Source organism: Macaca mulatta, chromosome 16 (genome assembly GCF_049350105.2).
Source record: "Macaca mulatta isolate MMU2019108-1 chromosome 16, T2T-MMU8v2.0, whole genome shotgun sequence".
Lineage (NCBI taxonomy): Eukaryota > Metazoa > Chordata > Mammalia > Primates > Cercopithecidae > Macaca > Macaca mulatta.
In genome coordinates this window covers 1,931,990-1,946,521 of record NC_133421.1, presented here as the reverse complement: position 1 = coordinate 1,946,521, position 14,532 = coordinate 1,931,990, and the positions used below count along the sequence as shown (strand labels likewise).

At 56.3% G+C, this 14,532-nt stretch overlaps 1 protein-coding gene across 42 annotated transcripts in view; it reads left to right on the top strand.

Annotated features, from left to right (window-relative positions):
* RPH3AL (rabphilin 3A like (without C2 domains)) overlaps positions 1 to 14,532 on the top strand; it is a 178,283-nt gene that overhangs the window by 54,339 nt on the left and 109,412 nt on the right. For 38 of the 42 annotated variants that reach the window (XM_077969754.1, XM_077969764.1, XM_077969779.1 and 35 more), the window contains one exon: positions 12,839 to 12,951. The exons of 1 other annotated variant lie outside the window; for it this stretch is intronic. In XM_077969754.1, coding sequence (XP_077825880.1) covers positions 12,875 to 12,951 — 77 coding nt within the window. In that variant the 5' untranslated portion in view covers positions 12,839 to 12,874. Of the gene's footprint in view, positions 1 to 11,151; positions 11,236 to 12,838; positions 12,952 to 14,532 lie in introns of those variants that run through there. 3 more of the 42 variants (XM_077969781.1, XM_077969752.1, XM_077969767.1) reach the window with 2 other exon arrangements.

Here is a 14,532-nt window from a genome sequence, read left to right as displayed (position 1 = left end):
ATACACTTAAAAAGTGTACGAGGAAAATTGGAAACAAGCCGTGTGCCCCCCACAGGAAGATGGTAAAGCCTGTTGTATTCAGAATACCAAGTTACCGTTTAAAATCCTATTGTTAAAGAACTTTCATAGTGTGGGAAAAGTACAATGTGGTTAAAAAAACCAGCAAGCAGTATATGTAGTAAAAACCCAGTTTTATTTAGGATTTGTACGTAATGCCTAGGAAAGGTTGGAAGGTGCTACATTAAGGTGTTGAGAGTCGTCATGGGGGTGGCTGGCGCCTGAATTTAAGGTGTTTTCTTTTTGGGATGAATATCCCACAGCCCCCAGGAGCGACCGCGTGAGGCTGCATAATGGTTGTGGCTATGGCCTTTGTCTGCAGTGACTGACGCCTGGGGTGGTGAGCTCTCAACTTTAGAGAGAGAATTGCATCCCCCTGGAGGAAGGGGTTGTGTTTACGGATCTGTCTCAGGGCTGATGAACCTCTGTCCCCTAGGAATTTTCTCAGGAAATTATCACCAGGCAACTCGTGTTCCCCTCCCTGTTCCGCTTGGGCCCTCCTAGTCCCGTACTGTGGGGTTTTACCAGGGGCTCAGGAGCATCTGCCTGCCGGGCCGGCCGGCCCGAGTGCAGCCTCTGCTCAGCTTGTCGCCCGTCGGGGTCGAGGTGGCACCAGGAGGTCTCAGCTTCCCAGAGGAGGCTCGGGGGGCACCAGCCCGCAGCCAGGAGCAAGCCCAGCTGTCAGGTGGAGCTGCCGTGAGGCTGACGACCCCGTGGGGAATCTGAGGAATAAGAGGCTTATGAGCCAGCCAGTCGCAGAGCCTGGTTAGAGCCCGACTGTCTGCTCGGAGCGCGTCTGGGTGGTTTTCTGAATTCTTCCTTGTCTGGGGAAGGCCACATCTCTCTGATGAAATGCAGTTGAATTAAATGGATATTCCCTGAACACCTACTTTGCAGCAGGCCCGGTGCTGGGCATCAGGGAGGGAGGGAGGACGACGTAGGGACCCTCTGGGGAGCCACAGTCCAGCGGGGAAGGAGAAATGGAAATTTCATGTCGAACTGAAGACTTCGGGGCGGGCTCCTGGGAGGGATGTCCCCCCTCCCCTCGATGGGCCTGCCTTCCCCAGCCGCGGCCTTGGCCTGTGGGCTCGTCGAACATGCTCATGTACACACACACACACCCTACACACACACACACACACACACACACACGCACACACCCTACACACACATACATGCACACACCCCCCACACACACGCACACAAACGCACACACACACCCTGTACACACACGCGTGCACACACCCCTACACACACGTGCACACATGCACACACAAACCCTGCACACACACGCATGTACACGCACACACACACACCCCTACACACGCACACACATGCACACACACCCTGTACACACATGCGCGCACACACACCCCTACACACACGCGCGCACACACCCTGCACACACACACGTGCACACACACCCCTACACACACGTGCACACATGCACACACATGCACACACCCTGCACACACGCGCACACAACCCTACACACACATGCACACACCCTACATACAAACACACCCTGCACATGTGCACACACACATACACACGCACACACATGCACACACATGCGCGCACACACCCTACACAGGCACACGTGCACACACACCTTGCACACGCACATGCAGCTTGCACACACACGCACACACACAGCGTGCACACACACACCCCCCTTCTCCTCCAGCCTCTTACCTGTCCCAGCTGGGAGTACCTCAGAGACAGATCTGGCCCTGGGGATCGCGTCTCTCCAGTTTACTGAGGAAGTGGCCAGAGCTCCACCAGCCCTGTCCACAGAACCTGCCTCTTCTCCCCTCAGAGCTCCACCAGCCCTGTCCACAGAACCTGCCTCTTCTCCCCTCAGAGCTCCACCAGCCCTGTCCACAGAACCTGCCTCTTCTCCCCTCAGAGCTCCACCAGCCCTGTCCACAGAACCTGCCTCTTCTCCCCTCAGAGCTCCACCAGCCCTGTCCACAGAACCTGCCTCTTCTCCCCTCAGAGCTCCACCAGCCCTGTCCACAGAACCTGCCTCTTCTCCCCTCAGAGCTCCACCAGCCCTGTCCACAGAACCTGCCTCTTCTCCCCTCAGAGCTCCACCAGCCCTGTCCACAGAACCTGCCTCTTCTCCCCTCAGAGCTCCACCAGCCCTGTCCACAGAACCTGCCTCTTCTCCCCTCAGAGCTCCACCAGCCCTGTCCACAGAACCTGCCTCTTCTCCCCTCAGAGCTCCACCAGCCCTGTCCACAGAACCTGCCTCTTCTCCCCTCAGAGCTCCACCAGCCCTGTCCACAGAACCTGCCTCTTCTCCCCTCAGAGCTCCACCAGCCCTGTCCACAGAACCTGCCTCTTCTCCCCTCAGAGCTCCACCAGCCCTGTCCACAGAACCTGCCTCTTCTCCCCTCAGAGCTCCACCAGCCCTGTCCACAGAACCTGCCTCTTCTCCCCTCAGAGCTCCACCAGCCCTGTCCACAGAACCTGCCTCTTCTCCCCTCAGAGCTCCACCAGCCCTGTCCACAGAACCTGCCTCTTCTCCCCTCAGAGCTCCACCAGCCCTGTCCACAGAACCTGCCTCTTCTCCCCTCAGAGCTCCACCAGCCCTGTCCACAGAACCTGCCTCTTCTCCCCTCAGAGCTCCACCAGCCCTGTCCACAGAACCTGCCTCTTCTCCCCTCAGAGCTCCACCAGCCCTGTCCACAGAACCTGCCTCTTCTCCCCTCAGAGCTCCACCAGCCCTGTCCACAGAACCTGCCTCTTCTCCCCTCAGAGCTCCACCAGCCCTGTCCACAGAACCTGCCTCTTCTCCCCTCAGAGCTCCACCAGCCCTGTCCACAGAACCTGCCTCTTCTCCCCTCAGAGCTCCACCAGCCCTGTCCACAGAACCTGCCTCTTCTCCCCTCAGAGCTCCACCAGCCCTGTCCACAGAACCTGCCTCTTCTCCCCTCAGAGCTCCACCAGCCCTGTCCACAGAACCTGCCTCTTCTCCCCTCAGAGCTCCACCAGCCCTGTCCACAGAACCTGCCTCTTCTCCCCTCAGAGCTCCACCAGCCCTGTCCACAGAACCTGCCTCTTCTCCCCTCAGAGCTCCACCAGCCCTGTCCACAGAACCTGCCTCTTCTCCCCTCAGAGCTCCACCAGCCCTGTCCACAGAACCTGCCTCTTCTCCCCTCAGAGCTCCACCAGCCCTGTCCACAGAACCTGCCTCTTCTCCCCTCAGAGCTCCACCAGCCCTGTCCACAGAACCTGCCTCTTCTCCCCTCAGAGCTCCACCAGCCCTGTCCACAGAACCTGCCTCTTCTCCCCTCAGAGCTCCACCAGCCCTGTCCACAGAACCTGCCTCTTCTCCCCTCAGAGCTCCACCAGCCCTGTCCACAGAACCTGCCTCTTCTCCCCTCAGAGCTCCACCAGCCCTGTCCACAGAACCTGCCTCTTCTCCCCTCAGAGCTCCACCAGCCCTGTCCACAGAACCTGCCTCTTCTCCCCTCAGAGCTCCACCAGCCCTGTCCACAGAACCTGCCTCTTCTCCCCTCAGAGCTCCACCAGCCCTGTCCACAGAACCTGCCTCTTCTCCCCTCAGAGCTCCACCAGCCCTGTCCACAGAACCTGCCTCTTCTCCCCTCAGAGCTCCACCAGCCCTGTCCACAGAACCTGCCTCTTCTCCCCTCAGAGCTCCACCAGCCCTGTCCACAGAACCTGCCTCTTCTCCCCTCAGAGCTCCACCAGCCCTGTCCACAGAACCTGCCTCTTCTCCCCTCAGAGCTCCACCAGCCCTGTCCACAGAACCTGCCTCTTCTCCCCTCAGAGCTCCACCAGCCCTGTCCACAGAACCTGCCTCTTCTCCCCTCAGAGCTCCACCAGCCCTGTCCACAGAACCTGCCTCTTCTCCCCTCAGAGCTCCACCAGCCCTGTCCACAGAACCTGCCTCTTCTCCCCTCAGAGCTCCACCAGCCCTGTCCACAGAACCTGCCTCTTCTCCCCTCAGAGCTCCACCAGCCCTGTCCACAGAACCTGCCTCTTCTCCCCTCAGAGCTCCACCAGCCCTGTCCACAGAACCTGCCTCTTCTCCCCTCAGAGCTCCACCAGCCCTGTCCACAGAACCTGCCTCTTCTCCCCTCAGAGCTCCACCAGCCCTGTCCACAGAACCTGCCTCTTCTCCCCTCAGAGCTCCACCAGCCCTGTCCACAGAACCTGCCTCTTCTCCCCTCAGAGCTCCACCAGCCCTGTCCACAGAACCTGCCTCTTCTCCCCTCAGAGCTCCACCAGCCCTGTCCACAGAACCTGCCTCTTCTCCCCTCAGAGCTCCACCAGCCCTGTCCACAGAACCTGCCTCTTCTCCCCTCAGAGCTCCACCAGCCCTGTCCACAGAACCTGCCTCTTCTCCCCTCAGAGCTCCACCAGCCCTGTCCACAGAACCTGCCTCTTCTCCCCTCAGAGCTCCACCAGCCCTGTCCACAGAACCTGCCTCTTCTCCCCTCAGAGCTCCACCAGCCCTGTCCACAGAACCTGCCTCTTCTCCCCTCAGAGCTCCACCAGCCCTGTCCACAGAACCTGCCTCTTCTCCCCTCAGAGCTCCACCAGCCCTGTCCACAGAACCTGCCTCTTCTCCCCTCAGAGCTCCACCAGCCCTGTCCACAGAACCTGCCTCTTCTCCCCTCAGAGCTCCACCAGCCCTGTCCACAGAACCTGCCTCTTCTCCCCTCAGAGCTCCACCAGCCCTGTCCACAGAACCTGCCTCTTCTCCCCTCAGAGCTCCACCAGCCCTGTCCACAGAACCTGCCTCTTCTCCCCTCAGAGCTCCACCAGCCCTGTCCACAGAACCTGCCTCTTCTCCCCTCAGAGCTCCACCAGCCCTGTCCACAGAACCTGCCTCTTCTCCCCTCAGAGCTCCACCAGCCCTGTCCACAGAACCTGCCTCTTCTCCCCTCAGAGCTCCACCAGCCCTGTCCACAGAACCTGCCTCTTCTCCCCTCAGAGCTCCACCAGCCCTGTCCACAGAACCTGCCTCTTCTCCCCTCAGAGCTCCACCAGCCCTGTCCACAGAACCTGCCTCTTCTCCCCTCAGAGCTCCACCAGCCCTGTCCACAGAACCTGCCTCTTCTCCCCTCAGAGCTCCACCAGCCCTGTCCACAGAACCTGCCTCTTCTCCCCTCAGAGCTCCACCAGCCCTGTCCACAGAACCAGCCTCTTCTCCCCTCAGAGCTCCACCAGCCCTGTCCACAGAACCTGCCTCTTCTCTCCCCAGAGCTCCACCAGCCCTGTCCACAGAACCTGCCTCTTCTCCCCTCAGAGCTCCACCAGCCCTGTCCACAGAACCTGCCTCTTCTCTCCCCAGAGCTCCACCAGCCCTGTCCACAGAACCTGCCTCTTCTCCCCTCAGAGCTCCACCAGCCCTGTCCACAGAACCTGCCTCTTCTCCCCTCAGAGCTCCACCAGCCCTGTCCACAGAACCTGCCTCTTCTCCCCTCAGAGCTCCACCAGCCCTGTCCACAGAACCTGCCTCTTCTCTCCCCAGAGCTCCACCAGCCCTGTCCACAGAACCTGCCTCTTCTCCCCTCAGAGCTCCACCAGCCCTGTCCACAGAACCTGCCTCTTCTCCCCTCAGAGCTCCACCAGCCCTGTCCACAGAACCTGCCTCTTCTCTCCCCAGAGCTCCACCAGCCCTGTCCACAGAACCTGCCTCTTCTCCCCTCAGAGCTCCACCAGCCCTGTCCACAGAACCTGCCTCTTCTCCCCTCAGAGCTCCACCAGCCCTGTCCACAGAACCTGCCTCTTCTCCCCTCAGAGCTCCACCAGCCCTGTCCACAGAACCTGCCTCTTCTCCCCTCAGAGCTCCACCAGCCCTGTCCACAGAACCTGCCTCTTCTCCCCTCAGAGCTCCACCAGCCCTGTCCACAGAACCAGCCTCTTCTCCCCTCAGAGCTCCACCAGCCCTGTCCACAGAACCTGCCTCTTCTCTCCCCAGAGCTCCACCAGCCCTGTCCACAGAACCTGCCTCTTCTCCCCTCAGAGCTCCACCAGCCCTGTCCACAGAACCTGCCTCTTCTCCCCTCAGAGCTCCACCAGCCCTGTCCACAGAACCTGCCTCTTCTCCCCTCAGAGCTCCACCAGCCCTGTCCACAGAACCTGCCTCTTCTCCCCTCAGAGCTCCACCAGCCCTGTCCACAGAACCTGCCTCTTCTCTCCCCAGAGCTCCACCAGCCCTGTCCACAGAACCTGCCTCTTCTCCCCTCAGAGCTCCACCAGCCCTGTCCACAGAACCTGCCTCTTCTCCCCTCAGAGCTCCACCAGCCCTGTCCACAGAACCTGCCTCTTCTCTCCCCAGAGCTCCACCAGCCCTGTCCACAGAACCTGCCTCTTCTCCCCTCAGAGCTCCACCAGCCCTGTCCACAGAACCTGCCTCTTCTCCCCTCAGAGCTCCACCAGCCCTGTCCACAGAACCTGCCTCTTCTCCCCTCAGAGCTCCACCAGCCCTGTCCACAGAACCTGCCTCTTCTCCCCTCAGAGCTCCACCAGCCCTGTCCACAGAACCTGCCTCTTCTCCCCTCAGAGCTCCACCAGCCCTGTCCACAGAACCTGCCTCTTCTCCCCTCAGAGCTCCACCAGCCCTGTCCACAGAACCTGCCTCTTCTCCCCTCAGAGCTCCACCAGCCCTGTCCACAGAACCTGCCTCTTCTCCCCTCAGAGCTCCACCAGCCCTGTCCACAGAACCTGCCTCTTCTCCCCTCAGAGCTCCACCAGCCCTGTCCACAGAACCTGCCTCTTCTCCCCTCAGAGCTCCACCAGCCCTGTCCACAGAACCTGCCTCTTCTCCCCTCAGAGCTCCACCAGCCCTGTCCACAGAACCTGCCTCTTCTCCCCTCAGAGCTCCACCAGCCCTGTCCACAGAACCTGCCTCTTCTCCCCTCAGAGCTCCACCAGCCCTGTCCACAGAACCTGCCTCTTCTCCCCTCAGAGCTCCACCAGCCCTGTCCACAGAACCTGCCTCTTCTCCCCTCAGAGCTCCACCAGCCCTGTCCACAGAACCTGCCTCTTCTCCCCTCAGAGCTCCACCAGCCCTGTCCACAGAACCTGCCTCTTCTCCCCTCAGAGCTCCACCAGCCCTGTCCACAGAACCTGCCTCTTCTCCCCTCAGAGCTCCACCAGCCCTGTCCACAGAACCTGCCTCTTCTCCCCTCAGAGCTCCACCAGCCCTGTCCACAGAACCTGCCTCTTCTCCCCTCAGAGCTCCACCAGCCCTGTCCACAGAACCTGCCTCTTCTCCCCTCAGAGCTCCACCAGCCCTGTCCACAGAACCTGCCTCTTCTCCCCTCAGAGCTCCACCAGCCCTGTCCACAGAACCTGCCTCTTCTCCCCTCAGAGCTCCCCAGGCCGATTCCATCCTCCCTCCCGAATTTGGGGCTTTGCCCTCCCTGCTTTTCCACTCACCTTGTATAAGGCCCTATTTTGTTCCCTCATCAGTTTAATTTTTGTTCAGGACAAATGGCCGTGTATCAGTACAAGGGCACGGTCCCTGTTTAACGCACAAGGCACTGCTCTTACGAGAGAAGGGTCAGACTCCCCGCCATCCATCCGAGCCCGGGAGGTGAGCGCTGGGTGGTGGTGAGTACAGTTTACCCCCTGGTGAAGGGGGTGCCGGGTGCCGGGCATGGGGATTGGCTGGTGAGGCCCTCCGTGCCGAGTCAGGGAGCTGGCAGCCAGTGCAGGCTGAAGAGGTTTGGAGAATCGAAGCTGGCTCCGTGGGCAGTTTCCCAAAATGTGCCTCCTCGAGTTGCCGTTCTTCTCGCACCATCTGTCCCAAGGTGGCTCTGTACGAGTGAAGGACAGCTGTGCCTTCGGAGGTGCCAGCCACGGCAGGGTGGGGGTGCACAGCCGTCCCAGAGCCAGGGCCCGAATTCTCCTGGGTTCTCATGTCCGACCTCTGCTCGGGGCCACCCCTGTGAGCGTGGTCAGCCACAGACTTGCCATCGACAATGAACCTGCCCTGCCACTGCCCGTGGCCCCAGCCCTGGAGGCAACATCCTTCCGTCTCCCTTGACCTCTGCAGCGTTTGGCTCTGTGGTTCCTTTGCCCAGAAGCTACAGCAGTGAGAAGGGTGGGGACATGGAGGATACAGTTCTTGTGGCCGCCTCTGTCCTGTGGACTGGGCTGGGGAGGGGCTCAGTTCCCACCTCCCATGTGGGAGCAGCCTCCCTCGCCTCCCTCATGTAACTCAGCAGCGTCAGAATCAGGCGTTGAAATTACCCGAGGCGGTCGCTCTGTCCGACAGCTCTGTTGGGTACCGATGAGGAAACTGAGGCACGGGAAGAGAGTTGACTTTTTCCTGGACTTCTAGTAAGTTCACATAAAAGCCAAATTTTCACAGATCTCTCTCTTTTTTTTTTTTTGATGGAGTCTCGCTTTGTTGCCCAGGCTGGAGTGCAGTGGCGCGATCTCGGCTCACTGCAACCTCCACCTTCCAGGTTCAAGCGATTCTCCTGCCTCAGCCTCCTGAATAACTGGGATTACAGGCACCTGCCACCACACCTGGCTAATTTTTGTATTTTTAGTGGAGACGGTGTTTCTCCATGTTGCCCAGGCTGGTCTCAAACTCCTGAGCTCAGGTGACCTGCCCACCTTGGTCTCCCAAAGTGCTGGGATTCCAGGCGTGAGCCACCACGTTCAGCCTGTAAAGTGTATTTGAATGTTTACTCTGAACAGAATAGTGCTTTCCACACCCGTGTGGGGCGGTGTGGCTGCAAAGTACAAGATAACCGAAGTTTTTAAAAAACAAAGCAAAGCAAACCGTAGTGCTCTAAAGGCTGGGATGGGGCACTGGTTTAAAGTTGTCTGAGGACTGTGTCACTTTTGACCCTGTCTTTCCTTGCTTGTCCATTAGCCTCATTGGGGAGAAGATGGAGCCTACATCTGGGGGGTCCCGGGTGATCTGGGCCTGGCCATGGGGTTTCCACATTTGGCTATTTGGGGCCTGGGGCTGTCCAGGTCTCTTTGCCAAGGCAGCCCACTGGGGAGGGTCAGGTCTGATCTGGAAGAGCAGGTGCCTGGACGTGTCCCTGGGGTAGAGGGACCCGTGTGGTCAGGTGGTGGCGGTCGGCGCGTCGTCAGGGCAACCGGTGGCCCTGGCCTAGAAAAGCAGTTCTCTGAGCTGGGGCCTCTCTGGGGGTCCCCCAACTCCCTTCCGGAGATCCACAGGGTCAGAAGTTTTTTCATAAGAAGAGTAATGGGACCGGGTTTTATCCTCTCACAAATGTACAGAAAAGGAGAAGTTCATTGATGTGGTTTCAGATGCCGCATTGAAACTAATCTTTAAGAAACTACCATTTGTTGAGTTTGGGTGCAATATCAAAGAAAAATATTTACAATTTCTGGAAAGTAAAAAGCAGTGCTTCTCTTTTCAGCCATCGTGCACGTTTGTGAGGGTCTGGATGTCCTTCATGGACTTCAGTGAAACCACCTGTCACAAATGTGTGAGTGAAGAATCAGATATGAATGTCCCGCTGTTTCTTTTGTGAAGCCAAACATTAAAAACAGTTGTAAAAATGTAAAACAATGTATTTGTCTAATTGCTTTTTAAGTGTAGTTTTTCATAAAATATGTAAATCGTGCACGTCTAAAGGGTTTTTAAAAAATTATACTTTAAGTTCTAGGGTACATGTGCACAACATGCAGGTTTGTTACATATGTATCCATGTGCCATGTTGGTGTGCTGCCCCCATTAACTCGTCATTTACATTAGGTATATCTCCTAATGCTATCTATCCCCCCTCCCTCCTCCCCACAATAGGACCCGGTGTGTGAGGTTCCCCTTCCTGTGTCCAGGTGATCTCATTGTTCAATTCCCACCTATGAGTGAGAACATGCGGTGTTTGGTTTTCTGTTCTTGTGATAGTTTGCTGAGAATGATGATTTCCAGCTGCATCCATGTCCCTACAAAGGACACGAACTCATCCTTTTTTATGGCTGCATAGTATTCCATGGTGTATATGTGCCACATTTTCTTAATCCAGTCTGTCACTGATGGACATTTGGGTTGATTCCAAGTCTTTGCTATTGTGAATAGTGCCTCAATAAACATACGTGTGCATGTGTCTTTATAGCAGCATGATTTATAATCCTTCAGGTATATACCGAGTAATGGGATGGCTGGGTCAAATGGTATTTCTGGTTCTGGATCCTTGAGGAATGGCCACACTGTCTTCCACAATGGTTGAACTAGTTTACAATCCCACCAACAGTGTAAAAGTGTTCCTATTTCTCCACATCCTCTCCAGCACCTGTTGTTTCCTGATTTTTTAATGACTGCCATTCTAACTGGTGTGAGATGGTATCTCATTGTGCTTTTGATTTGCATTTCTCTGATGGCGAGTGATGATGAGCATTTTTTCATGTGTCCGTTGGCTGTATGAATGTCGTCTTTTGAGAAGTGTCTGTTCATATCCTTTGCCCACTTTTTGATGGGGTGGTTTTTTTTTTTCTTGTAATGGGTTTATTATTTTTAATGAATTAACAAAATTTTAAAGATTTTCTCAGTTTTAATTTCTGGTAACTAGCAATGGTCATAGCCCATGTATTCTGGATTCCTTAATAATTTTTTTTTTTTTTTTTTTTTTTGAAGACGGAGTCTCACTCTTGTTGCCCAGGCTGGAGTGCAATGGCACGATCCCGGCTCACTTACAACTCCACCTCCCAGGTTCAAGCGATTCTCCTGCCTCACCCTCCTGAGTAGCTGGGATTACAGGCATGTGCCATCACGCCTAGCTATTTTTTTTTGTATTTTTAATAGAGACAGGGTTTCACCACATTGGCCAGGCTGGTCTTGAACTCCTGACCTCAAGCAATCCTCCCACCTTGGCCTCCCAAATTGCTGGGGTTACGGGCCTGAGCCACCACATCCGACCTCAATAATTTTTTATAGCATTTTGTTGTTGTTGTTGTTTTGAGAGAGAGTCTCGCTCTGTCACCCAGGCTGGAGTGCAGTGGCGCAGTCGTGTGGCTCCCTGCAGCCTCGACCTCCTGGGCTCAGGAGGAGGTCGAGTGTAGCTGGGACCACAGATATGCACCACGCCCAGCTAATTTTTGTTCTTTTTGTTGAGAAAGGGTTTCACCGCGTTCCCCAGGCTGATCTCGAACTCCTGGGCTCCGGTGACCTGCCCAGTTCAGCCTCCCAAAGTGCTGGGATTACAGGTATGAGCCACCATGTCCAGCCTATGAATGAGTTATAATTCATTTTTTTCGTGGTCTGTATTGGTGCTGAAGTTGTAATTCATAGACCATAAAATTCACACTTTTAAAGGATGCAGTTCAGTGGTTTTAGTATATTCACAAAATTGTGTAACCATCACCACTGTCTAATTTCGGAACATTTTTATCACCCCAAAAAGAAGTCCTGAACCCACTGGCAGTCTGTTCCCCTTTTCCTGCAGCCCCGATAACCATTCATCACCTTCCCTCTCAGATTCGCTTATTCTGGGCACGTCATATAAACGGAATCATACAGTACGTGGTCGTTTACGACGGACTTTTCTTACTTAGGTTGTTTTAAAGGTTCGTCCATGATTTAGCTGGTGTTAGTACCTCATTCCTTTTTGTGGCCAAATAATAATCCCTTGTAACTAATCCATTGTACGGAAATAGCACAGTTTCCTCATTCATCGGTCGGTGGATATTTTGGTTGTTTCCACTTTTTGGCTGTTGTGAATAATGCTGCTGAGAACATTTGTGTACAGGTTTTGGTGAGGACATGTCTTGGGTCTGTAACCAGGAGCGGAGTTTCTGGGTCATATGGTAAATCTGTATTTAACATTTTGAGGAAGTGCCAAATGGATTTCAAACCTGGATTTTTTTAAGCGTGTAAAGGGGTCCTGGGTTTGAGAACCGCTGGCCCAGCTGGAATTCAACCAGGGGAGTGTGGATGACTCAGGAGAGCCCCTCATTCTTGCTCTGGGATTGAGATATCCTCAGCCTCATCCCACTCTCCCTTCAGAATGCACGTGCGGCGTCCTCACGATAGATCACCAAAGATAATCCTGTCCTTGGAGGCAAGGAGGAAGCCGGCTACACTAGACGGTGCACAGGTGACCCATCGGGGGTCCTGGAGCAGGGTCACCTCCCTGCGGGATCCCCAGATGCCATGCTCATGGCAGTGTCTATGGGCGGCACCCCTTGGCACGGTGCCGGCTGGCGATCCTGGCTGTAGCTGCCACCCCCTGCCGTCTTGCCTCCCCTCGAGGGCATTGTGACCATCGGTGTGAATCTGTTGGGAAGGAGAGCCAGGTCCCCAGGCTTGGGAGAGGTGTAGGGTTTCAGCCTGTCTGGCCATCACCCCTCAGCCCAGCCCCTCCTGCTGGGTGACGTGGTTGGGTCAGCCCCTGCTCTACTCTGGCCACCACCCCCCAGCCCAGTACCTCCTGCTGGGTGACGTGCTCAGTTTGGCCCCTGCTGTACTGGGAGGGGGCAGGGAACAGATGGCCTCCTGGGCTGAGTTGAAAACTGCTAAGGGTGTGCCTGCCCTCTCCTTTCTGAGTCTAACCCTTTGATGCCAGTCACGTTCACTCTTGGCACTCGGCCACATGATCCACCTGGTCACCCTCCCAGAATCATGAGCCTTCTGAAGAGGAGTCTTGAGGAACAGTTTTTTGCTGGAGAGACGGTTCCCACAGTGAGATTCCAGGCATCCATGGGGACAACACATGGAGGTGCGGTGGAGGGGCTGACTGCATCGAGACCCCGTCTGCCATCTGTACCCCAGCCAGTGATGCACTCTTTCTTCTTCCCTCCTTCATCTCAGATGTGACTCCCCTCCCCCAGCCGGGGGCTCCGAGCCATGGCCGACACCATCTTCGGCAGCGGGAATGACCAGTGGGTTTGCCCCAATGACCGGCAGCTTGCCCTTCGAGCCAAGTGAGTACCTCTGGGGCCCCCCAGGCCTTCGCTTCCTGCGGCCTCCCTGCTCTTCTCCTGTCTTTAGCAAGATTCATTCCCAGGAGCCCTGAGAGAGGTGTTTGCAGAGAAGTGCCTGTCGGATGCACACCACACTCCGGGCCCTGGACACAGCCATCCACTCATTCAACTACCGTGCAGAATTTATCCCCGTTTCCCAGATGAGAAAAGTGAGGCTGAGCTCCTTGCCTACGTCACTTAACTTGTGGGTGGCAGGGCTGCGACCCGCACCTGGGTGCAGCCGACTCCTAAGCCTGTGTCCTTTCTATCACAAAAGGCCGCAGGGACCCACCTCACCTCACGTGCCTTCTCTCTTGTCACTGAGCCGTAGGACTGCAAGTCCCTTAAGACAGGGAGCCTTTGGTCCCTGGATGCCCAGTCATAGCCGAGTGCCTGGCACTGTGAGACGGAGGAACAAAGGTCTGTCGAATGGACGAAGAGCTGCCCCTCAGGCCGAAGCGCGACCAGCCCAGAGCTGTCCCAGGGCCTTCTCCGCGCTCTCCTGAGAACCTCACTAGTTCCTCACTTCCAGTTTCTTCGCTTGGGGGTCCTGGTTTTCCTTTTTTTTTTTTTTTTTTTTTTAGACGGAGTCTCACTGTGTCACCCAGGCTGGAGTGCAGTGGTGCGATCTCAGCTCACTGTAACCTCTGCCTCCCAGGTTCAAGCGATTCTCCTGCCTCCCGAGTAGCTGGGATTACAGGTGCCCACCACGATGGGCTAATTTTTGTATTTTTGGTAGAGACGGGGGTTTTGCCATGTTGGCCAGGCTGGTCTCGAACTCCTGACCTCAAGTGATCCACCCGCCTTGGTCTCCCAAAGTGCTGGGGTTACAGACATGAGCCACCGTGCCCGGCCCTGGTTTTCCTGCAATCCCTCAGCCTAGTGAGCTCTCAGCTCTGGGTAGGTCAGGCCATCTCCACCGACTGTCCACTGTGGCTGCAGATGGGGGTCTCAGGTGCCTCGGCTGCCTTCCAGCCCCTCCCTGTCCCTCCGAGGGGCTGGGGGTCTCCGACGTCTGATAAGTCCAAACAGGCCCCTTCGTCCTTCAACCCATGCCGATCACGGGAGCCAGCGTTTCCCAAATGGGACCAAATTCAAACACTTTGTAATGAGATGTTACGAACCTGCAGGGGACAGAACGGAAACATCAAAGGGGAGTAGAAAAACTAATTTGAAACGCCCGAGAAGAGTGGAGTCCTGCGTGATTTGCAGGAATCTTGGCACCACAGTTAACTTCTCTCCTTCGCTGGGAGGGCTCAGCTCCTTCGTGCGGCCCCCACAGTGGGTGAGGTCGGTCCCTCTCCCTCCCTGTCCTCTGATGCCGGGCAGATGAAGTGTCCTCCCAGGCAGGGTAGGAGTTTCCAAGGAGCGCGCTGCCACTGTGCTCTAGACACGGCCCAGCAGGACTCGTGACCCTCCAGGGTTCCCTTCGGCGCTCCCTGACCTTGTGTCTCGCTCAGCAGCAGCCAAAAGCTGCCGGAGTACCTTTAGAAGAGACAATGCCTTTATCCCCTCCCTTGGGGTGCTGCCTTCTCGAGCCTG